Here is a 24,653-nt window from a genome sequence, read left to right on the forward strand (position 1 = left end):
TTTTCATCCCGCAAGTGCATCACGACAAACAATCGTAACAGCAAAAGCAAGGGTAAAAAAATATATGTGGAGAGTTAACCTAAATAATTATTCATTCAAATTGTTATGAATACGTTAAAGTGGATGTCCATGGAATACTCTTAGACATCTCTATTCGTGAATCATTTGAGTTCATGTACTTAGTTAATTCATTATTTAATATTTGTAATCTTTAGGTGTATTCTTGTAATTTTTTATGTATCTTATATCCTATAAATAAGATATTTTTTATCCTATGAAGTACACAGAAAAAACATACTTAAATAAGATAACTTCTACATTCTCCTCATATAGATCTTGTCTCCGTTAGTATATTGTTCTATTTTTCTCTCATTTCTTAATACAAGTATATATATATAATTTAGGTACTTTATATGTTTGGGTTTTCTGTCAATTCACTTTGAGTATAAATTTCCCCAAAAAAAAGAAGGTAGAAACACAGTAAACGACACTGGAGACTGGACATTGCGAGTGTGGCGCAAGTAAGCAGAGTTTTAAAAAACCGATTCAGCAGTTCTCTCTCTATTGTACTCTCTAATCCTTCTCATTTCCGCTGCAAAAAATAACAATGGAGGAAGAGTACTCAGTGGATCCAGCTCAGTTACTGGAAGCTGCTACTGACTTTGCGTATTATCCTGGTATTTCTACCGTTTCCCTCTTTCTTCCTACAACAATCACTATTTTTACTTGTTTCTCCTATTTGGTAATAAGCATATGGTTAATTTGTATCATCCAATTTTCAGGCGCTCATTCCGATGCTTCAGCTCAAGACTTTCTCAATCGATTTCCTCTTCCTGCCATTATCAAGTATCTCTATTTCTCCTTTTCTCTTTTTTTTTGGGGGGGTTGGAAATAAAATGTTTAAAGCTATATATAGATAAAAATCCTTTACGTTTAACAGAAATTAAATACGGAGCTTAATTAGTTCTGAATTTTTAGCTTGCTGATTGTGGACTTTAAATTGCTTTCAGTGCTTTGCAAACAAAAGCAGAACACCCTGGCCTGGAAAATGCGTTGGTTGATTGTTTAGAAAGGCTTTTCAAGACAAGATATGGAGCATCACTCATTCCACACTACATGGTATGGCAATAATGGTAGTACTAATAAGCTCGGTTCGAAGCTTCATATTGGAATGAGTTCTGTGTTTCTGGTATCACAAATGTGTGAAGTATATAGGCTATCGCCTCTGTTCCAATTTATGTGTGCAAAGTTTGTATCCGAACAAAGTTTAAGAGAACTTGTGGTCTTAAACATTCCATAACATTTGTATGGCTATAAAAGCGTCTCATCAAGGGTAAAATGAAAAGTTTAAGTTAAATTATTTCCAAATTTTGAAAGCTGCCATTTCTTTTTGGAACGAACTAAAGAAGAAATTTTTTCACATAAACTCAAACAAAGGGAGCATTTGGTTACTAATAGTTTAAACTATATGTTGGGGATGTGAAGCACTTGATTGATAAGTTTTCTATTTGGATTTAAACCTGCGCGCTCAAGAGACTTTTGGGTTCTATCTAGTTGAGCGAAGGAATAACGCGAAATCACAGTGAACGGGAAAGTTAAAGAAAATTTAACGAACACTCACTTGTCATTAGTGTTTGTTTTTGTGAGTTTGAAAGAAGTCGATCGTTATCTCGACATAGACAGCTATAAATTTAAACGAATTTATAATGATAGGGGTACAACTTCCTTCCTAAAAGCAATGTAAGGAATAGAAAAAGGTTTAGTTTCTTGCTGTTCTTTTTGCTTCCAGCTATTCAAATGGTGCTTAATCTTATTTATCATGTTAACTTCTGTTCATGACTGATTTATAAAGATCTTGATCAATAGCGATCAAGGATGGTTTACTCTTTTACAAGAGTTCCATTCATTGTAAACACGTAAACTCGTAAACTGTACCCAGTATTTTCACTGATTTGACTTTCATTTATTGTTAGAATTGCAAGGGCAAAAAATGAAGCTTAAAAATGGAATAAGAAAAATAGAGAAGGAAGTCAACATCATAAAATGTCTGGAAGAGCTATTCAAAAACTTTTCAAGAAAACCAGAAACAGAAGCATTTGGATTACAATATCTATTGGTTTCCGGAAATCAAATCAAAACCTTTCTGAAATAAAAAACAATCCAAAAAGTACGGTTTTCCTAACAGCTAACTTTTCACTAAGTTGTTTTCAAAATATTTTCAGAAAATCTAGTCCTCTCAATATGAGCCAAAATCAAATCCAGAAAATTGATCTTAAACAGCAATAAGGAAATAGATTGGAATATATCTGAGTAGGGATCCTTGTGTAGTCTTATAGAGCTGGTCTATTGAATGTCAATCTGTATTTATGTTTAATAATTTATTCCCTTATCCATCTCTGTGCTACTTATATACTTTTACACGTGTCCATCATTATAGATTTTGAGATAAATCATTACTTTTCTCTAAATTGCTTGGTCTGATTTGTGCTTTGTTGCAGCCATTTGTAATTGTTGGTCTGGGTGCAGAGTCTCAAAAAGCCAGACGTTTAGCTTGCCAAACAGTAAGTGCTTCTGTGATAAATTCAAGGCTTTTTTGTTTAGCCTAAAGTATGTGCATCCGTAAATTTAATTTAAGATATTATCTCTTTTTTTTTCTTTTTTTTTTTCCAGTTTCTACCCAACTGAGCTGTGTGAAAGATTATTATCCTGAAAACATGTCGTTAACTCTGTAGGATGCGGTTGGTATATGAGAGAACTGGATAGTGATGACAAATGGATTTAACGGATTGCAAATTTCCGTAGATGTGTTCTGGCTAATTTAAGCAGGATTGATGTTAATCTGAAATTGACAACCTAGCAAGTTTAGACTTTTCATCCTATGAGAAACATAATATGTGAATTAGTTTTTGGAATTGCTGAATTTTCTATTATATGTTATTACGCATTCTAATCGTGCCGGAGAATTCAATTATCGTATCTATTATCCATTTTGCTTTCTTCATTGTGCTCCATGTTATTCTAATTTTTAGCTGTCTTTGTCAACTTGCTGAAAACCACGAATGTAGGCAATCTTTTTGGCTTCCAGTTTTGATTCTTATGCAGTAGTAACCATGTACAGGTGTCTTGTCTTTTGGAGAATATTGATGAAGCTATTGTTGTACAACTAATTCATGAGTATGGAGTTTATCAACTTTTGCTTAATTGCCTCATCAGTGGGTAAGACACAACGCACTGTGTTACTACATGCAATCACAGTTCACAGACCAAACTGTCTATAAATTCTTTTTTTGTTGGTTTTGTGAAGATGGCTTTGTTGGATATACTGATACACTGCCTCTGGTAGAGAAGAACCTGACGTGGGGCTGCCCTTTATGTGGCGATCGATTTGCTTCACTTGCTTCTTCGACAGTCGATTTGTTTACGCTTGTGCTTGCTTAATTTTGGACATTGCATGATATTCTTACCCCTTTATCGGTCATATGGGGTTCATTCTAAGAGAATATGGTCATGAGTTAGAAAAATAATACGTATATGAGTTAGATTAAGTAACTAACTGTTCTCTTTCATCATTTCATTTTATCTGCAAGCATGATATGTTCTGTTAAAATATTGCAATCAGGTAGTATGACCTCTTTCCAATTCTGCTTCTTTGATTTGGAGTTCTTTTTGGAATTTAATCGGGTCATGTGGATGAATGGTTCTTGTATTACCTACAAGTCCTTTCAGTTGGGGAACACATTGTCAATTGTTGTTGTTTATTTGGGATTCTATGTTTATTCTTAGAAACAGAAACATTGATACTTGTGACAATATTTCTTGTCAAAGACAAAATCTTAAACGAAAACCATTTCTTTTATTTTTCCATTTTAACTTTTTTCTGGTCCATGTCCTCAAGACTTTTTGTCTTTGTTTGCATGCTATTGTCCCCTGAATTGTGGACTAGCCAGCTTTGGGCTCCCCATGTGGAGGTTGCTGGTGAACTGATTTTGTTACGCCGTCTGCTTATGTTTTAGGACCTGTCATCTTTTACTACAACATTTTTAGTTCCTCACATCCTATTGTAGAGGCTTTACTGCTTAGATTTGTAGGATTTTGCTGCACCACATGCTTGTTATGACTTCTTAAGTAGAAATTCTTATATCCTCAGTACTGATGATAACATGTGACTTCCACACAGTAGCACGAAAAGTATGCATCTCAATATCACTTCTTTTCCTCTTCTGGAAATTCGGTCTGCTTGTAGTCATTATTCTTCTGGCAGGGATGAGGAAGTTGCTGCCACATCTACAGATGCAGTTAGGAAACTGGCTAGCCATTCAAAAGGCATCGTATGTAGTATTCTGCTTCTTATCTTGGTCAATGCACATATATTTCTGCGTGCCTGTGGTGATAATTTGACCAGATATTATGGAAATAAGGATCTCTGTTGAATTTGATAAAGTTTTCTGTAGGATATCATATTTCCAGAGAGTGGCAATGAAGCGACAAACCTCGTGAACTTGGCAACCAACTGTTCACCTCTGGTATGGTATTTCTAATGGATGGTAAAAGTTCTGTGTGCCCTGTGACAGACAACGTGCTCTATGCAATGAGCATTTATCTTCTGACATTAGTCCTTTACTTGAGGCCATGCTGGAATTAGTTTGAAAAACCATGTGCTCTATCCAATGAGCAGTTCTATTTTGAATTTAGTGCTTTACTTGATGTCATGTTGAAGTAAAATATCGTAGTTGCTATCTAATTAATCATAGCTTATGATCTTTTTAATTTTCTGAACACAAAGAAGCTATGAGACAAAGAGACTACTCTTAATCTATATATACTACTGAGGAGCCTTAGCGCAATGGTAGGAGTTTCTATTGTGTGACCGGGAGGTCACGAGTTCAAGTCATGGTAACAGTCTCCTGAGAAAATGCAAGGTAACGCTGCATAAAGTAGACTCAACATAGTCTGTCCCATCCTTGGACCCACTCTTAACGGGAGTTTAGTGCACTAGCTTGCTCTTTATACTACTAATGAAGCCGCACCATTTTAAGTTATAAATTCCTTCGTAATCCATTCATGTTTTAATGCAAACGTGCTCCCAAATTCCTGCTGCTTGATTAAAGATAGGGCTGAATTAGTGGTTCTACTACAATATTTCTTCTTTTTTTTTTAACCCATCATAGTACTTGTTATTATTTTTCTTATTTTGGTGAAGCTCCTCCAACATTTTCACTTTAATTTGTAATAAAAAGTATCATACTTCATAAATATCTTTTCAAATCAAAATGGTTGTACTTTTGTATCAATTGCTCCTAAAATCTACATGACATAATTCCAAATATGCTTATATGTATTACATATTCTCTTCACTGATTTAAATAGAAATGGTAACTGCCTATCTATTTTGCTCTGGATGTAATTGAGTTGGTACCCTGGTATGTTGTATATCTTGATCAGAGAACTTGCCTTACTCATCCCACCAAATTAAAAAAAAAAGGTTCAAGAAACAGGAAATAAAGGTACTAAAGTGGTACCCAATGTCAGTGGGAATGGTGGTTCTTAATTCATCTGAACCTCGTTGACCTGTGATATGCTTTTGTCTTTCTATCAACTGTTTTATTATCTCATTGCTTGTACTTTGGCTTTTCATTTTGCTAAATCCTCAGGGAAGAGTCAGAGTCTTAGCTTTGATAGTGAAGTTGTTCTCCATTTCCACTTCTGTGGCATCAAGAGTGTATAATTCAAATCTTCTTAGCCTGGTGGAGGTAGAAATTAGCAATGCAAATGATACATTAGTCACTTTGAGCAGCTTGGAACTCTTATATGAGGTTTGCTCTTAGCTAGTTATAAGATTTCCATGTACATATGATCGTCGCATTTGCATTCTGTTTGTAACTTTATATGGTCTTATCAGCTTAAAATTTTGCATATTATATTCAGCATTGGTAAATCATATCATCGGGATTTATTCGTTTTGTTAAAAAACTCAGGAAGTCCCATGTCATAAAAGATTTGCACTCTTGACACAATGTATCAACTCTTTATTACTGTTTGAATAGCACAAAAGATGCAGAACAATATGGGCATTTACTTCTTTGATAGCAGAATAGCATGTCACAATGTGAACCATAAGTAGTATGTATTAGTATTGCTAAGTGACCATGTCTTAGAATATCGAACATGTCCTTGTGCAAATTCAATGTCAGCAAAGCACTTGATGTTCTCTCTCTCGACAGCCATCGAGAAAATTTTGCTCTGTTGTTTTATGTTTGTGCCTTCACCTTGCTGTGCCGAGATGTGGTTTCATAGTCTATAGTAAACACAAAAGAAAATGAAAATATCAGTAAAATACTGAAAATATAAGGCAAAGAACTAGGGTTAGGTATTCATCCTAAGTAAAGTTTCCCTTGTCTGCCTTAACAACATACCAGATCTTTGCATCATCCTGAGATCCGAGGAAAGGTGGCTAACACTTGGAAGTTTCCTATGCATTTAAGACCTTATTCCTGATTATGTTCTGTTCTCGCTCTTTAGGTATAGGGGGTCAATTGTTGGCATGTATCAAATATTCTCCTTTTTCTTTGGGAAGGGGGTGTCTATTGATGGCATATATCAAATACTATCCTTTTGTTTGTGTTTTTGTGTGTATGTGTTTGTCAAGCTGCCATCTTCTTGATTCTAGAATCCATTACTTTCCGTAATAATCACTTAATGCCCTTTTTTCAACTGGTTCCTGATTGATGTTTTACTTGTTTTTCTTGTATGTGCTGGGTGAATGAAGTTGGCTGATGTTCAGCACAGCACTGAGTTCTTGTCAAGGACAAAACTTCTCCAAATTCTTACTTCAATTATTAGGTCTGCACGTTACAGAATTGCTGCTTATGATTCTGATTTGGCGAAATACTTAAACGGCTCCTTTAAGTTGTCCTCACCTACCAGATGGACATCTCAACTGACCCTTTTACCATTTAGACACTTCAAAGTGTCTATTAAGTGTATCAAGTAAACACCCGAGTGGAACAAACCATATACGTGAGTTGCACTTGTCAATGATGTGTCAAACGAACCACTTAAAAAATGATACATACAATTTATAATAAAAAATTTTGACACATGCAACTAAAAAAAAGGATATTTAAAGAAAAGTGCCTTTTTCCTTATTTTCATCTAGACGAGTGAGCCCCCCCCCCCCCCAACCAAAACCTATTCTTCTTCTCCCATCCCCCTCCTCTCCCCCTCACCTCCTTTCACCTATGTTCTTCCCAAAAAAAAGAACCCTCAAGTAGAAAATCATCACCCATTCCCTACCTTTTTCTTCTGCAACTTCTTTCAAGCTTCCCCACCCACTGCTGCAATTCTTTCCCTTCCTTTACTTCTTCTTCTTCTCCACAATCGAGAGCCAAAATATGATAGACGGAGCCGTTCCACTCCAAAATGGTTATATCAGAAGTTTTCCAATTGTCGGTACTGCCTCTCGCCCTTCACCTACTTCTTTCTTAAAAGTTCTTCTCTTGAAAAACCAAGCAGTAAAGATCCACCAAAAATTATTGGATTTTGGTCTTAATCTTTGCCGTCTAGGAGCCTCAAACATCTTTACTGCCAGAGGTGTTGTCTCTGTTGGTGGCGGCGATAGAGGTGGTGGTGATGGAGTTCAGCCATGAAGTTTCGCACCAAAGGTTAACAAAAAATTGTGCTCCCTTTTACAACTGATTTTGGGAGAATATTTTGGTTAAAGCATCAATTTTTAGAGGGTTCAATTTACTCTAGTGAGTACTGCTGTAAATTTCATCTCAGCCATGATTCTTCTACCTTAATATTGTGATGTTTGATTTATCCAATTAATCAATACGGTAATGCTTGTAGTTGTTTGTATATGCAATTGTGTTAGTATATAGGAAGAAATTGTGTGCTTATTTTATGTTTTTTTCTATTTGCTATAATTTGGACGAAACTCTCTAATTGTTCTTGTTTTTCATCAATGGTGAAAAACTTGAAGAAGAAGAAGAAGTACAAAGATGAAGGTAAGTGGGGTCATTATAAAGCAAGGTTAATTTTATATTTAAAAAAAGGCTTAATTTTGACGGTTTCACGCGCCTAGATGTGAATAAAAAACACACACTTTGCCATGCCACCATGAGGGGTTCATGAGTTACACTTCAGTCGAGAAGAGGTGTCTATATGGTCATTAGCGTAGGTAAGGTGTCTATATGATGGTTGAGGACAACTTAAAGGGGCTGTTTATGTATTTCGCCTTCTGAATTTGTCATTCAATGATTCTGACTGTCATATCTATTTCTTTGCCTGCCTATCTTCCTAGCGATGCTTCTGCTGAATCGATCTTGAGATCAAGAGCAATGATGATAACTGGAAGGCTAATGGCGAAGGAGAATGCCTTTGTATTCATCGATGAATTTGGTAATACTCACATATACATCTTCTAAGTCTTAGTTGGCATCCAAATTTATTTATATCTGAAACTTATTAACTATACAATTTGTAGGTATGCTTAGTATTTAAATTTTCCCACTTGTGGGATTACACTGGGTTTGTTGTTGTTGTTGTTGTGTAGTATTTTAAAATTTCATTTTATTAGCTCATCACTAGTGTGATGAATAAGATATATACATGGCTTTGATACTGTATTCAGGTTTTCTGGTGCATAATTAATGGACTTGTGAGTGGGTCCAAGTACTCTACTTTCCATCAATTAATTTCAACTTCTGATTCAAGCCCAATCAAACATGTATAGTTGTAACTTGAGTTAATTAGAATGATTAGGAAAAGCATTACCATATTGGTTAGATACACAACTCTCTTATCCAAGAAAACTAGCATCGCGGTCATTTGGCATGTCTTAATTAGAATGTAAGAGGATCTGAATTTTGTTCTGAAATCAATGGTATATTCTGGGTAGGGAAATACCTTGTTTAGTTGACATATATCCTACCTTATTTTTTTGTTGTTTTACTGCAGGTTTTGTTTGCTCGCATTATAACTCTCTGGCAGATAGGTACAAGCAGAATTGACTCTTAAAATCTTTTTCTGGCTTTCAGGTATTAGAAATCTTATTTCAGCCATTGACAGAAGATTCAATTTGTTAGAAAGTGAAAATGCAGATGAGTGTGAATGCGCCCTTGAAGCACTGGGACAAATTGGATTCTGTAAGTTCTTTAATTTCTTTATATTTATGTCCATATGATGTAGCTCAGTTCTCTTTGGCAAGAGCTACATTTATCTCAATAATAACTTTAAATAGTTGAAGGGATTTTGTTGAGGCTTTCTTTAAATTAATGATCAAACCTTGTACTTGTGAGATCACCATTGGTTTATTGGAGATTAACTTGGTGCTGATCCTTATTTTTTGGTATCTGAACAAAGTAGTGTGTATTCTAAGCGGGCATAATAATAATTATAGAGTATTGAACTGTTCTAAGGTCTTTTTCCTTACCCTTTATACATATACTCTTGTCTCCCCTTTGATCAGAACATCTTTTGTGTTTGATGTCAGTAAAATTGAATAATAAGTGGAAGCTCTGATGTTATAAGGTCCATAGCTTGAAGGCAATTCTTACATACCATAGAGATCTTTAAGCATGGCCAAACTCTGGTCTAAGTCAGTGGCTAAAAACTAAGTACGGAGGACCTACCTCGATGCTGTCCTTGCTCGGTACTGTGCATGAATTGTTGGTCAAATGACACAGTGGGGGGAGGGGTGCTTAATGCTGAGTGGTGACTCATGACCTAGTGATGTACTAGCTCAAAGATCCATAGGCTCTGTAATAATCAGGTTACTTGATGGTTGATGGTAATCAACTCCTATGCATATTTTATCATTCTTGACTAACCCATTTTTTATAATGCTAGGGTTGCTTCATAATATTCTCAGGTATTAATATATTCAGGCTATGAAATGTGAGTACTGGGTTGCAGCTTCGTAGTTGCAGGGAAATGTCGTTGGTGGCAATAGATTCTGATCTCATTCTTCAAGCATCCTTTCTAATAGACAGATCCTTTGAACTAACATTTTGTCCTCTCATCAGAAAGTCTCTATTCTGTCCGCTTGTTCTTGATATGCCTATGCTTCTCAATAGTAAATACTGGTTCTTGCATTCATACAGAAGTATGTTTTTCTTTGCATGTTTGATTTTTTCTTTTTGATTCACTGTGCACACATGCCACTTCAGCCCATGCTCGCTTGGTTAAGAATATACATTGTATTTGAAATTAAAATTTTCTCATCTATGGCATCTTGCAGCCAGCAAAGGGGCAGCATTGCTTCTCTCAGGTGCACAACCTGCCGGAAGACATGTCATTTATGCAGCTTTTGATCGGCAACAGCATGGTAAACAGCTGGTAAGCACATCTATTTTGCTCACATTTCTACTCTCTGCTATAATAATTGAATTTGACTCCTCAGGGTGCGAGCTTTAACTTGTGTTATCCATGTCAATATATACACGCCCATCTAATGAATGTTGTGTGATGATGCCAGCTTCATCCAGTCTTGTAAACAATCTCCTTTTTAAGTACCAAAAAGACTGCCTGGTTTATTATTGTATTCTAATTAACTTCAGCCAGAAGCAAATTGGAGATTTAGTATCTTTATCTATTGCTTAAATTCCATGCGGAATTCATTCAAACTCTGACTTCATGAAATAAAGAGTCAGAAATTTGTGACAGACATATGTTTACTTGAGACTTCCCTTGAATGCAAAAAACAGGCGGCATTGCATGCTCTTGCAAACATTGTTGGAGAAACTCGTGCAGAAAATGATGTATTGCTGGATGGTGTTGCAGAGGAGAGTCTTCGGCGTCTGATCTATGAAACAGCATCCAAGACTTCAAAGCTGACACCTTCAGTGAGTTAAATTTCTGTGAAGCCTTTGGCTTCATGAAAAATGCTTCCATTATCTTCCTCTTTATGTCTCATGGCTAGAACTTTGAAACTTCTCGGTATAAAGCTATGCCTGACTGCTGGAATCTTGAAAATTTGTTTGCTTTAAGCTAACAAGTAACAAATCCTGCTCTAATAACACGTTCTGAGAAAATAAAAAGGGGGGGGGGGGTGTTAAAACAAAAGGATTATAAAAGAAAGGAAAACACGTGAAATGCATTACCATGGTGCATGGAAGAGTTTGTGTATGAACCTATTGTTAGAGTTGTGTTCAGCTTTAAGGCCTTCAAATTCTTCTTTGAATTTCTCCTAATATAATTTGTTGACATGATGGTTTTTGCTTGTTTGTTTTTTTAAACGTTTGGTTACTTATTTAAATTGTTCCTTGTGACAGGGTCTCCTCTTATCAGTCCTTCAACAGGATTCAGAAATTCGTAAGGCGGTGAGATATATCTCTGCAATTCATGACTAATATCATCTCACAGAGAGAAGCAGTTCGATAAAAGCTACCTTGTTTGTGTTATCTTTTCAAAATTTACTATGTGAAGTAGCTATTCCTTCTTACGTAGCTGTCTCTGTTGAAAGTTTTGATTATTTTAGCTGGGAAGTGAGATGTGTGATGCATGTGAATCGTATTAATTTAAACTGGATTTGAAATTGTTAAGTGTGTAGAGGAATAATGAGCTAGAAAAAGAAAGTACTCTCTTCATTCATGTATTTTCCGTATAGAGTTCAAAGTAAAGCAAACCATTTCATGATGCTGACATCTTGATGTTCCACTTAGAAACAAATTATGAAGCAGATAATATCTATGATTTTTCTTTTTAAAAAAATGTGACGGAGAATGATTCTATAGAACAACTATCTTGAAACAAATTGCCAACTTTGAAAAAGTCAAATCCAGTGCATAACTCATTTGATTATACCTTTACATTGTTAAAGCACAAACCCAACTTGCCTCTGCGGTTTTCAATCTTTCCCTTTATCAATATTATTGTAGTGGTTTTATTGTGATTCCCTTACTATTGGTAGTAGTTTTCTTATTTCAGTTTAATTGCTATCATGTGGTTTTTAAGTTAGTATATCAGTATTGTCTTGTGGTATTTTGTTATAATTTGTTGAATCTTTCACATCTTTAATGATCAGGACATCTTCCTTAAGATCTCTTGCTCAATTTTGTATCTGTTTTCTTCTTTTTGATGTTTATCATTAAGAACAATTATTCATAAAAAGGTAGGTAGACAGATATTTGCAAATGCTTGATCTCTCCCTCACAACCTAGAAAGAAATAAAAGAAAATGAAGGTTGACAGTGGGACTTCTAAGGCAGGTTTAAATATACACCATAGGAGTTAATCAACTTTGGTTTCATAACCTGAAAGTTTTTACTCCTTTTCTGAGCCTCGCACAGTTTGAAAAAGTCAGTCTCCTCTTACATTTTACAGGGCTATAGAGTGATAACTGCGTTGGTGATGCGACCTTGGTGCCTGATGGAGGTTGTCTCCAGACAAGAAATAATAAATATAGCAACTGACACTTGTACAGAGAGAGACAAGATAGGTCTGTATGTTAATATCCAATTTGCTTGACATAGTACGCAAACATTTTTTTTATCGGTACAAATATCTGCTATTTGCATATCTAAATGCGGACATTTGATGACATTTTCTTGGCATTCTCTCTGATTGGCCGTGTCTTCACCTAACTGACTTTTGTGCTACTCCATTTTCTCATTCAACATCACGCTGGCCCATATAACTGCAAGTTAATATAGTCTGTAACTTACCATATCTCCCTACTACAAAAATTGCATTGTCAGCAATTGATTTTTAGGTCACCTGGCTGAGTAGGACTTTTGACAGATGAGATTGAAAGATCATCCTCATTTAGGCCTTAATTGAGTTGTATGCATCCTGTTTAAATCTTAATATACTATTGTAAAACAGTAACTATTTCGCATAGTACATGTTCTTGTTTAGAGATTCAATATTGGTTAATTTTCAGGTATGGAAGCTAGACACAAATGTTGCCAGTCAATCTACAAAGGTTTCACCTCATCTAGTAAGCTGATCGCTGACAATGCACTTTCTGGTGTAGCTACAAAGGTGTGTCTTTCCTGATTTATATCCTTGTGTTCAATTTTTTACGGATTTACTTATGGTTTGCTGAGATCGAATTGGTCCTCTATCACAGAGTTCCCTGTTATAGAAGTCTGACGGGTCCTTATTTTCACCCCTGTATTTACTACTACTTTTTATACCTATGTTCTATAGATATAGACAAACATGTTAGGTGCCCAACCTATTTTTGCATTTTGCTTTTCTTTGTGTAAGTACTGCATGGAAAATTTAAGAATGAGACTAGCTCTTTGACGATCTAGGACTAGCCTAGGTGAATGCAAGATGCACACATCATTCATCTTTCTCCCCACCCTTTTTGTAGGAATAGAAGAAGGTTGGAGTACATCCTTCTCTGAAATGGACAGTAGTGCTCTAGTGAAATGGACAGTAGTGTTCTAGTAAAGTAAATATTGGGACTCAAGTCAAATAATATGGTTGTAGGCAGTTCCTTAAGACAACCACGAAGGTAGCTGCAAGAGAAAAATGTTTTTTCTAGGAAAAGCAAATGGAGAATAAAAGGAATGTGATATGATTTACAGAAGACCAAGTTAAATCTTCATTAACACAATCTTTTAGCCAAGTAAATGTCTTTTAAGATGACCGAGGGCTGATAGCCCAGTGACATAAGTCTTGGTTTGATCGAGGATTTTTCATTTTCATTTCCTTTTCACCTCCTGTTGACTGTGTGCTTTCTTACATTTGTAATATAATGTTGTGCTCTTTCCGCAGCTGGAGGAAGCTATCAGAAGAGGTCCTTATTTAGGAAGAAGGCTTTCTGAAGCTCAACCTACAGTGATGACGGAGCAGAGATTTTAGTCTTCTCGACATCATAGATACTATCTACAAGTGTTACTTTCAGCCTTTACATATCAACTTTAAGATGTTAAACCCCAGTACCCTGTAGTGGATCAATTAGCGGGATATTGTGACTTCCCTTGTAAAAAGTCCCCCTTTCTGTAGGCAATCAGCAACAAAGATGGTAAACTAGATGTCTAGGCATTTGGTTGAAACTGCATAAGTTGGGTGTAGCTGCTCGACTTCACTAGCCTTCTACATTTCCAAAGATCTAATCCAAGAGTTTTAACTGCTTTATGCTTGAATGTTTCATAATGAGTTGATAAACGCTTGAACTTCGAGCTTGTTTAGATGAATCTATGTTGAACCTTGGTTGGCTCTATTATGTATTTTCTTTTTTGGTAAGAGGCTTATATTATTTAAAGTCAAAAGTGTTTACGCATAAAATATAGATTGTTGATAGATAATAAGCATTGCAACATAGTCACGTTAGGATCCGGACCTCGAAGATTAATCATACTGCATTAATCCTGTGATTGTGCAAGATTTGGCGTTGCTTCAGCTTAATGAGGACATGACCCACTGAGGACATGGGACATGACTCACTGAGGACATGACCCTTGACAAGAAGGTGCAGAGTTTGATAATTAGGGTAGAAGGTTAGTAGGTAGTCGAGTGTGTGTCTTCCCCATACCAATAATATTAGTAGTTCCCCATACCAATAATAAAGTAGTTAGTAATTCCAACTTTATTATAACATGTTGATCATTCCGCTTGTTTATTTGTTATCTTGGTGTTGATATTATTGCTTGTTGCTATTGCTTTCTTTTCGTATTTTCTTGAGCCGAGGGTCTATTGGAAACATCCTCTCTACTCTCAAGGTACTGGTAAAGTCTGCGTACACGCTACTTTTCTCAGGCCCCACTTGTGGGATAACAGTCTGGAGCCGATGAGTTGGAATTTGGAGGAATGTAAATCATGGAATGACATGTTACACTAGGATACACAGAGAGAGAGTTGACAGTGGAGGAAGGAAAGGGCGAATGAAAGAAATGACACTTTGGATCACTATTGATTTTTTGATCCCGGTAAGAAAAGTCTTGGAAAGTAGCTTTCTCCAGAATTTTGGGAAGCGCTTCAGTCAGGATTTTCGCCAAATTTTTTCATTTGGTGATTATCAAGATTTGCAAAAATATGACAATTACAAGAATTTTTTATATAGTGATCATCAGGATTTGCTATTAAACATGGCAATCATCAGAATTTTTTATATGAGAAATTATGGCAACCAGGCTATTTTACCAAAATTTATTTAACAGGATCAAAATATAAAAAGCGATTCTAAAAAGGACAATTTCTTGCAAAAGGAAATATATTGGATAGTCGTGGTGGAAAGATTGCTGGATTCGGAATTTCGGATTAGCGACTAGTGAGATCTTCATTAAGAACTTCAATTGTGCTATTCGGATAAGATTAAATAGTCTCTTATCCAACTGGTTAAACTAAAAAAATATATTAATATATAATATATGTATAATTCATGTACAATATATATATATACTAGTATTTATGAACGTGCGTTGCACGTTAATAATGATATATGATGATTTAAACATTTGTTTATATGAAAGAACAATAAAATTATATTAATGAGAAAAATTTTATGTATAATAATACAACAGTCAGTAAATGCCGAAAAATATTATCGCATTAGCATAATACATGAATTAAAATAAAAGGACATCATCAAAACTTACACAAATGATCAATTTTAAAATGTTAGTTAGATAATTATGTATTATAGTTTAAAAGTATTTAATGTGATGGTATCTTAACGAACACTTCTTTGTGGACAATATTTTTTTGTGTATGTTTCCTCCTAATGCTTTGGTCGCTATGCCTTAACCAAAACTCTTGTTGTCGATCTTGATATCCCTCTTGAAAGTACAACATACATTTTTCGTGCAAGAAAATATATTGCGATAAATATAGTCCAATATTTAGTATGTTTGTCCTTGTGCTTTATTTATTATGTTTGCATAACATAAACATACTAAAAATTATTTTCACACAAATTAAATCAGATATTCCTTAGTTTCGAAAGACAAAAGTTGAATTCAGGGATAAGAATATACTTAGAAGCACATTGACCAGTATCATAATTTTTGCATGTAAGACGTTGTCAAAACTTCAATATACCATCCGTGTACTATTACATAAGCTATTCGACGTATCTAAGTTTTTCAGCAGCAGGACAAGCATATTTTTCTTCAACATATGTAAGAAATAATAAACTTGACAAACAAACATATATGGTAAAAGACCATTTGGTATTAATGTATTTAAGTATTCTTCTTAGTAGTAATTATTGGTATCATTTTCTGCTGAGTCAAAAATAGAAAAATATTTTGTTTTTACTATAAAATTTTGCAATCAACCTTTTATTTAGTTGATCAACATATTCGTTTCTGCTAGCTTAGATATCTTTTTAATTCTATCATGTGATTTGTACAAATTGTGTTTTAATCTAATGATAAAAATATTTCTCTTATTAAATGCACCACTATTATCATTGGGATTGATAACTAAATGTTTAGGAAGAACCAAATCTTTTTTTATTGGATGTTCTTCTTCGTTTCCGACACGAAGCAAGAAGACACTGAATACTGGATTTGTTCTTACTTTTTATTTCTTGTCAGTTGAATATTTTTCATTTGAGGGCAGAAGTATAACTTTGGCAAGCTAGCTTTTACAGTCTCTGCTTTTGTCGATTTTGAAACTACTGGTAGTACTTGTTACACCCTATATTTTTGTACGTAAAACTGCGTCGTGAGCAAACTAATGTAGGACCAAAAAATGAGATCATCTTTGAAAATATATAAAGCAAGTTAATCATGTTACCTCGGAAGTTACAAATATTGAATATGATGAACAACAAGTACAAAGAGGGTTGGAAGGTTTAGAAGCTAAAGGAATTGAAGAAAATAATGTTTCGTTGAAAGCCGACAAATTGGGAATGTTATAGCATGTACTTTTGGGATGAGACCAGGGTGTTTTACATTATAAGGAGATTATGTTACGAGTTATGTTATTCGTGTAATAGTCGTGTGTTATGTTTTGAAGTCAAGCGAGTGGTGGAACAAAAGTCGATGAAAGTCATCACAAGTTGCGTTCATAAGTTTTACTGAAACTTTGGGTCAAATGTAACTGCGATTTTCTCCCAATATACTTAGAGTTATGGGGTTTTCCACCCATCAAATTAAATATCTATGAATCTACTTTCCAACGCATTAAACTGTTTGTCAATACGATATCGGAGTAGAGAGATATGGGTATTTTTGCGAGACTGTGCAGACTGTCACCTACTTGCTTAAACGAGAATCCAAAACTGGGCCAGTTCGGGTCGTTCAAAGAGGCCTTTTTAAAGGCCTATCCCCTTTATATATTAGGATTATAATAGGGCAAAATAACCAGACTTAATCTCTGCAAAAATCCTCCCAAAATTTTTTTACAAACCCCAATTGATTTTCTCTCTCTTTCAAGTTCTAATTGGAGGTAAAGCCTAGAGTTTGAAGAACCAAGATAGGAGCTGAGTTATCTCACAAATAAGGTAAGTTTACTGCTCTCTTTCATCCATTCTTTACAGTTGTAGATGCATGGTAAGTTATTCTATATTTGTAAGAACTCACGGGACGGTGATCGGAAGTCGTGAGTTCTAGTTATTCACTTGTAGCGGACTGTTTTATGGATTGTTTTGTGGACTATTTGGTGTTGTTGTTGGGCTGCGTAATTTACTACTATTTTGTGGAGTTTTGGAGGCGTAAGGGTGTGGAGAAACACCACATAAATGCAGGATGTTTGGGCTGGTCGTTCGTCATAACATTTTCGGGGTTGTTGACACTACTACGGTGGTCGTTTTATGTATGAAGAGATTGGGGTGTGTTGGGCTATTTTGTAGTATTATGTGGTGTACATAAGGTTGGAAAATAATATATATATATATATATATATATATATATATATATATATATATATATATATATATATATATATATATTGTTATTTTTGGTGTTATCTTGAATTTGGAGGAAGTAAGGATTATAGGGGAGATGGTGTCCGTTTTAATACAAAATAAGAATGTCGTTCGTTGTGCGATAGCTATACGTTTTATAACTTAATGATAGTATTATTATCGTTGTTGTAGATTAAGGTGAGAAGAGGCGAGTTCAACTTGGTGATTGGAAAGAGTGTGATAAGGTATGTTAAGGCTAAGCCTTCCTTCATTTTGGCATGATCTCGTAGCTACATGTGTTAGTAATGAGACATAAAGAGATGTTCGTATTCATGAATTTATTCACAGTATTCTAGTCTCATAAGTTACAATATTATTCCTTATCGAGACTCTATATTCAATTTAGTATTGTCTTTTTCCAGTCAAGAGAGCAGCAAACCTATATATACAGTATTACAGTATTTTCATTACCATCGAGCTATAATCGATGGGCAGGCCCCTATTGGGCAACCTCTGATCAGATGGTAAGTTATATACCGAGCCTACTGTTGCCGAGCGCCTATGAGCGAGCCCAGCATGGCCGAGATACATAGCCTAGTATGGCCAAGCGCCTATGAGCGAGCCTACTACGGCAGAGCAGTTATATATACCGAGCCTTATAAGGCCGGACAATTATTTTACTTACTATATTGAAGGAGTTGAGTCAGTATCAACATGTTAGTATATCTCTAAATCATCTTTGACTTCTAATTACTTTCAGTTATTATATTATCAGTTCAGTTTCAACTTTCAGTTATGTTATTGCCTTATATACTCAGTACATTATTTTGTACTGACGTCCCTTTTCTGGGGACGTTGCATTTCATGCGTGCAGGTTCAGATAGACAGACGGGTATACCTCCTCAGTAGGTGTTTCCTGAGTTCAGCCTGATTGGTAAGCTCCACGTTCTTCGGAGTTATCGGGTCTAGGTTTTCGTGTACATCTTCTGTATGTATGTATATATGTTATGGGTAGGTCGGGGCCCTGTTCTGGTCACAATATATCCATCAGTAGAGGCTTGTAGATATATCTTGTTAGTTAGTGCACTATGTTGGGCTTGTAGGCCTGGTATGTATATTTTGGTGGTTTGTCAGTTGTAGTAGTTATGACGGCCTTGTCGGCCCAACTTTATATTGATGTTTAGTGAGCGCTAGTTTCCATTCAGTTTTATATTTTGCTTCGCAAATTGTCTTGCAAGGTGGCCCCATGGCCAAATTATGACATTATATGTTCAGAGTCTATTAGTCGCAATTTGGTACACTAGGTTAGTTGAGGCACCGAGTGCCAGTCTCGCTCCCAGGTCGGGGCATGACAAACTTGGTATCAGAGCAGTTTTGTTCTAGGGAGTCTACAAGCCGTGTCTAGTAGGATCTTGTTTATAGATGTGTTGTGCACCACATTATATAAGCAGGGAGCTACAATGTATTTAGGAGTTGGTTACCCTTCTTTCAAATCTAAATCGTGCTGTAGAACTGAGTTATAGGAAATTTGAGTTAAACTTACGTGTTGGTGTTTTCATACACAAATGACGGTGACTAGGAAGACTACGGCTAGCCATAGGGGAGATACAATAACAGGTGAGGGGACAAGCAGGGTACCCCTAGTAGATGGGTCCCAGTCTGAGGCCCAAGGCGAGACCCCTACTCAGCCATTACCGGCTCCTCCACCACCTGAGGAGATTCCTAGGGATACCTCACATCCAGTTCCCCCTCCACTTTCACCAGATCAGAACTTGAGGAGTGCGGTGCATTTGTTGACATAATTGGTAGCTACCCAGCAACAAGATAGGGCATCAGCCAGTGGAGGATCTTCTGAGCGGTCTGGGAGTTCAAGGGTCCGAGAGTTTATTGCTTTGAGTCCCTCAGAGTTTACGGGGTCAGATCAGAGGGAGGACCCGCAAGATTTCATAGATCAGCTTCACAAGATCTTTCGGGTTATGCATGCCACAGATAAAGAAGCAGTTGAGCTAGCTGCTTTCGACTCCGAGATATAGCCATCCTTTAGTACGAGGGATGGGAGAGGTCCAGGGCACGTGATGCACCTCCAGCTAGTTGGAAGAATTTTTCAGATGCTTTCCTTGACCAGTACTTACTGCGGGAGATCCGACAAGCTCGGGTCGATCAGTTTCTAGCCCTTAAGCAGGGCAATATGAGTGTTTGAGAGTATAGTCTCTGTTTTGACTCATTAGCCAGATATGCACCATCCATAGTTGTTATTATGCGTGACAGGATCCACAAGTTTATAGCAGGGTTAGCCCCAGAGTTGACTGAGTCATGTGCCACCGCTGCATTGCATGATAATATGGATATCTCCCGGATTCAGGCATTCGCTCAGAATATAGAAAGGGGTAGGCGTCGACAGCAGGGTACAGAGAGGATTGAGCAAGGGCAGCATAAGAGGATGAGATTTCCTAGGTCTCAGGAGCAGTCTCAGGGTAGTTATAGGCCCCAGTACTTCGGACGGCCACCTAGGCCTCTGCCACCTTAGTTAGAGGGTTACAGGTATGACCGCTATACTCAGTCAGGACCAGGTGAGAGCTCATGGGCGTCGGTTTTGCAACGACAACGAGGTTCAAGGCAAACATAGTCATTTCCGACGCGGTGTGACATCTGTGGTAGAGGACACTTGGGCCAATGCCGAGCAGGTTATGATGCTTGTTATACATGTGGGCGTCCGGGGTATAGGATGCGAGATTGCCCAAATAGAGATTCTGGGGGTATGGCACAACCAGCAAGTTCAGCGACATGATCATCTATGTCTGTGCATCCTTTTGGGTGCGAGTCTCAATCTTCGGATGGTAGAGGTCGAGGCAGAGGTAGAGGTTCCAGTTCAGGTGTTAATCAGAATCGTATTTAATGCTTTAGCAGGTCGACAGGACCAGGAGTCTTCACCAGACGTTGTGACAGGTATGTTGACCATTTGCTCTCACGATGCTTATGCCTTGATAGACCCAGGATCTACTTTATCACATATTACCCTATTTGTCGCGGGGAAATTTGGTATAGTGCCTGAAATACTAAGTGATCCTTTTGCGGTATCTACACCGGTCGGAGAATCGATTATTGCTAGACGGGTTTACCGATGTTATACGGTGATAGTTTGTAATCGTCAGACCTCAGCCGACCTAGTTGAGATAGAGATGATGGATTTTGATGCTATCACGGGCATGGATTGGTTGTAAGCTTGCTATGCTATAGTTGATTGCCGAGCAAAGGCAGCCAGATTTCATTTTCCAGGTAAGGCAGTCCTTGAATGGGTAGGTAATACAGCGACACCCAGAGGTAGGTTTATTTCCTATTTGAAGGCGAGGAAAATGATTGCAAAAGGGTGCATTTATCATATTGTGCGAGTTAGAGATGCAGATACTGAGATATCTACAATTCAGTCTATTCCCGTAGTCAAAGAGTATGCAGATGCGTTTCCAGATGAGCTTCCAGGTATTCTTCCAGAGTGAGAGATTGATTTTAACATCGATTTGCTTCCACGAACTCAACCAATATCCATCACTCCGTATAGAATGGCACCTGCCGGATTAAAGGAGTTGAAGGAGCAGTTAAAAGATTTGCTGGAGAAAGGTTTCATCAGGCCCAGTACCTCACCTTGGGGTGCACCGGTACTCTTTGTGCGGAAGAAAGACGGCTCGTTGAGGATGTATATCGATTATAGGCAGCTGAACAAGGTAACTATTAAGAATAAGTATCCACTTCCAAGGATTGATGACTTGTTTGATCAGTTGCAGGGGGCTAGATTCTTTTCAAAGATAGATTTGAGATCGGGATATCACCAGGTCAGAGTTCAGGAGAAAGATATTTCGAAGACAGCCTTCAGGACCCGATATGGCCACTTCGAGTTCCTTGTCATATCCTTCGGGTTGACGAATGCACCCGCCGTATTTATGGACTTGATGAATAGCTTATTTCGGCCATTTTTAGATCTGTTCGTGATAGTATTTATTGATGATATTCTGGTCTATTTAAGTTCAGAGGATGAGCATGTGGACCACTTGCGAGCGGTACTCCAAACCCTCCGTGATCGTAAGTTGTATGCTAAGTTTTCTAAATGTGAGTTCTGGTTGAAGTCTGTAGCATTCTTGGGGCATATTGTATCCGATGAAGGTATAAAGGTAGACACTCAGAAGATTGAGGTCGTGAAATCTTGGCCTAGACCTACCACTCCGATAGAGGTTCGTAGTTTTCTAGGCTTAGCAGGATACTACCGAAGGTTCGTAGAGGGTTTTTCTTCCTTTTCGGCACCATTGATGAAGTTGACGCAGAAATCAACTAAGTTTCAGTGGATGGAGGCTTGCGAGCGGAGTTTCCAAGAGCTTAAGAACAGGTTGACCTCAGCGCCAGTTCCAACACTTCCAGAGGGTCAGAGGGTTATGTCGTGTATTGTGATGCCTCAGGTGTCGGGTTAGGATGTGTCCTGATGAAACATGGGAAGGTAATTGCGTATGCTTCAAGGCAGTTAAGGAAGCACGAGAAGAATTATCCAACCCACGATCTCGAGTTAGCTGTGGTTGTCCATGCACTTAAGATATGGCGGCATTATTTATATGGTGTTCATGTTGATGTATTTACAGATCATAAAAGTCTGCAATATATATTCAAGCAAAAAGAGTTGAATTTGCGATAGAGACAATGACTTGAGTTATTGAAAGATTATGATGTTAACATTCTCTACCATCTAGGGAAAGCTAATGTTGTAGCAGACACCTTAAGCTGCCGATCTATGGGTAGCTTAGCACATGTAAAGGCCGAAAAAAGACAATTAACTAGAGAGATTCATCAATTGGATTGTTTGGGGGTTCGGTTAGTAGATTCCGATGATGGTGGAGTTGTACTCCAAAACACTGCAAAATCATCTCTCATAGCTGAAGTCAAGGAAAGGCAGTACAAGGACCCAGAGTTGGTCGAGTTGAGAGAGCAAGTTTCGCAGCATAATAATCCATTGTTAGAGCTCAAGGGAGATATGGTTCTCAAATACAGGGGTCGTTTGTGTGTTCCAGATGTAGCAGGGCTACGAGACAGGATTATGTCAGAGGCACATTATTCGTGGTATTCTATTCATCCTGGGTCGACGAAGATGTATCATGACATTAAGGATGTGTACTGGTGGAACTATATGAAGAAGAACATTGCTGAGTTTGTCGCCCAGTGTCCTAGTTGCTAGCAGGTGAAAATAGAGCATCAGAAGCCCGGAGGGCTAATGCAGACTATAGAGATCCCGACATGGAAATGGGAGGCGATAAACATGGACTTTGTTACGGGTTTACCTCGTTCTCATCGTAAGTTCGATTCTATATGGGTGATAGTCGATAGGCTCACTAAATCAGCTCATTTTCTACCGGTCAGATCTACATATACAACAGAAGATTATGCAAAGTTATATATTAAGGAGATAGTGCGGCTACACGGAGTACCAATATCTATTATATCTGACCATGGGGCTCAATTTACAGCACATTTTTGGAGGTCATTTCAGAGAGGTCTAGGGACTCAGGTGAATCTAAGCACAGCTTTTCATCCACAGACTGATGGACAAGCCAAGCGCACAATTCAGACGCTCGAGGATATGTTACGAGCATGTGTGTTGGATTTTAAAAAAAGTTGGGATGAACATCTACCTGTTGTCGAGTTTGCATATAATAACAGTTACCACTCCAGTATCCGGATGGCTCCATACGAGACTTTGTATGGGCGTAAGTGCAGATCTCCTATAAGGTGGTTTGATGTTGGAGAATCTGGGTTACATGGGCCAGACCTAGTTAAGCAAGCCGTAAAGAAAGTAAAGCTTATCCAGGAGCGACTGTTGACAGCTCAGAGTCGCCAGAAGTCATATTCTGATATGCGACGATGAGACTTAGAGTTTGAGGTTAATGACTGGGTATTCTTAAAGATATCCCCTATGAAGGGCGTGATGAGGTTTGGCAATAAAGGGAAGCTTAGCCCACGGTATATTGGGCCTTACAGGATTATTCGGAGAGTGGGCCAAGTAGCTTATGAGTTAGAATTGCCCTCAGAATTGGAGTCAGTCCATCCGGTTTTTCACGTATCTATGCTACGAAAGTGCATTGGCGATCCTACCAGAGTGGTGTCCACAGATGATGTACAAATTACAGAGGACTTATCATACAAGAAAATTCCAGATGCCATCTTAGACCGACAAATTCGCAAGCTACGAAATAATGCGATAGCCTCCGTGAAGGTTTTATGGAGAAGCAATAATGTGAAAGAGATGACATGGGAAGTGGAGGAAGAAATGAAGTATAAATACCCCCACCTATTTCAAACTGAAGATATGGCTCGAGATGGGATGCTACAGCACAACTCTATTCAGGCTAGTAGGTCATTAGGTAAGCTCTTATTTTCTAACTTTCAGTATTTATGATTTACGACTCTTTGAGGCAAAGTGTTATTATTTATAGACATTGGCCATGTGTGGCATTCATAGTATGTTTTCTGGCTGCATGCAAGTTGGTTATAGTCTAGTGTACGGAGGAAACTCTGGAAAAAATTTTCCAAAGTCTCTAAAAGTAAACATTTGAGGACGAATGTTCCCAAGGGGGGAATGATGTTACACCCTATATTTTTTTACGTAAAACTGCGTTGAGCAAACTAATGTAGGACAAAAAAATGAGATCATCTTTGAAAATATATAAAGCAAGTTAATCATGTTACCTCGGAAGTTACAAATATTGAATATCATGAACAACAAGTACAAAGAGGGTTGGAAGGTTTAGAAGCTAAAGGAATTGAAGAAAATAATGTTTCGTCGAAAGCCAACAAATTGAGAATGTTATAGCATG

The 24,653-nt window shown here is 37.3% G+C and overlaps 1 protein-coding gene across 2 annotated transcripts; it reads left to right on the top strand.

Moving 5' to 3' along the window:
- The first annotated feature begins 478 nt into the window (after positions 1–478).
- LOC104107825 (uncharacterized) lies at positions 479–14,175 on the top strand. 2 transcript variants are annotated; one of them, XM_009616732.4, is made up of 19 exons: positions 479–677; positions 783–846; positions 1,011–1,119; positions 2,499–2,561; positions 3,119–3,216; positions 4,262–4,328; positions 4,452–4,523; positions 5,652–5,813; positions 6,767–6,840; positions 8,303–8,400; positions 9,039–9,146; positions 9,850–9,871; positions 10,026–10,105; positions 10,241–10,338; positions 10,707–10,844; positions 11,274–11,321; positions 12,324–12,438; positions 12,883–12,983; positions 13,728–14,175. In XM_009616732.4, exons 1-19 carry the CDS (start codon positions 608–610, stop codon positions 13,812–13,814), a joined length of 1,674 nt encoding a protein of 557 aa, XP_009615027.1. In that variant the 5' UTR covers positions 479–607; the 3' UTR covers positions 13,815–14,175. The 2 variants fall into 2 exon arrangements, with proteins under 2 accessions (XP_009615027.1, XP_009615028.1); XM_009616733.4 differs by lacking the exons at positions 9,850–9,871; positions 10,026–10,105 and having other exon boundaries at positions 480–677.
- The last annotated feature ends 10,478 nt before the right edge of the window (positions 14,176–24,653 follow it).

This window comes from Nicotiana tomentosiformis, chromosome 7, assembly GCF_000390325.3.
Source record: "Nicotiana tomentosiformis chromosome 7, ASM39032v3, whole genome shotgun sequence".
In the NCBI taxonomy this organism is placed as follows: domain Eukaryota; kingdom Viridiplantae; phylum Streptophyta; class Magnoliopsida; order Solanales; family Solanaceae; genus Nicotiana; species Nicotiana tomentosiformis.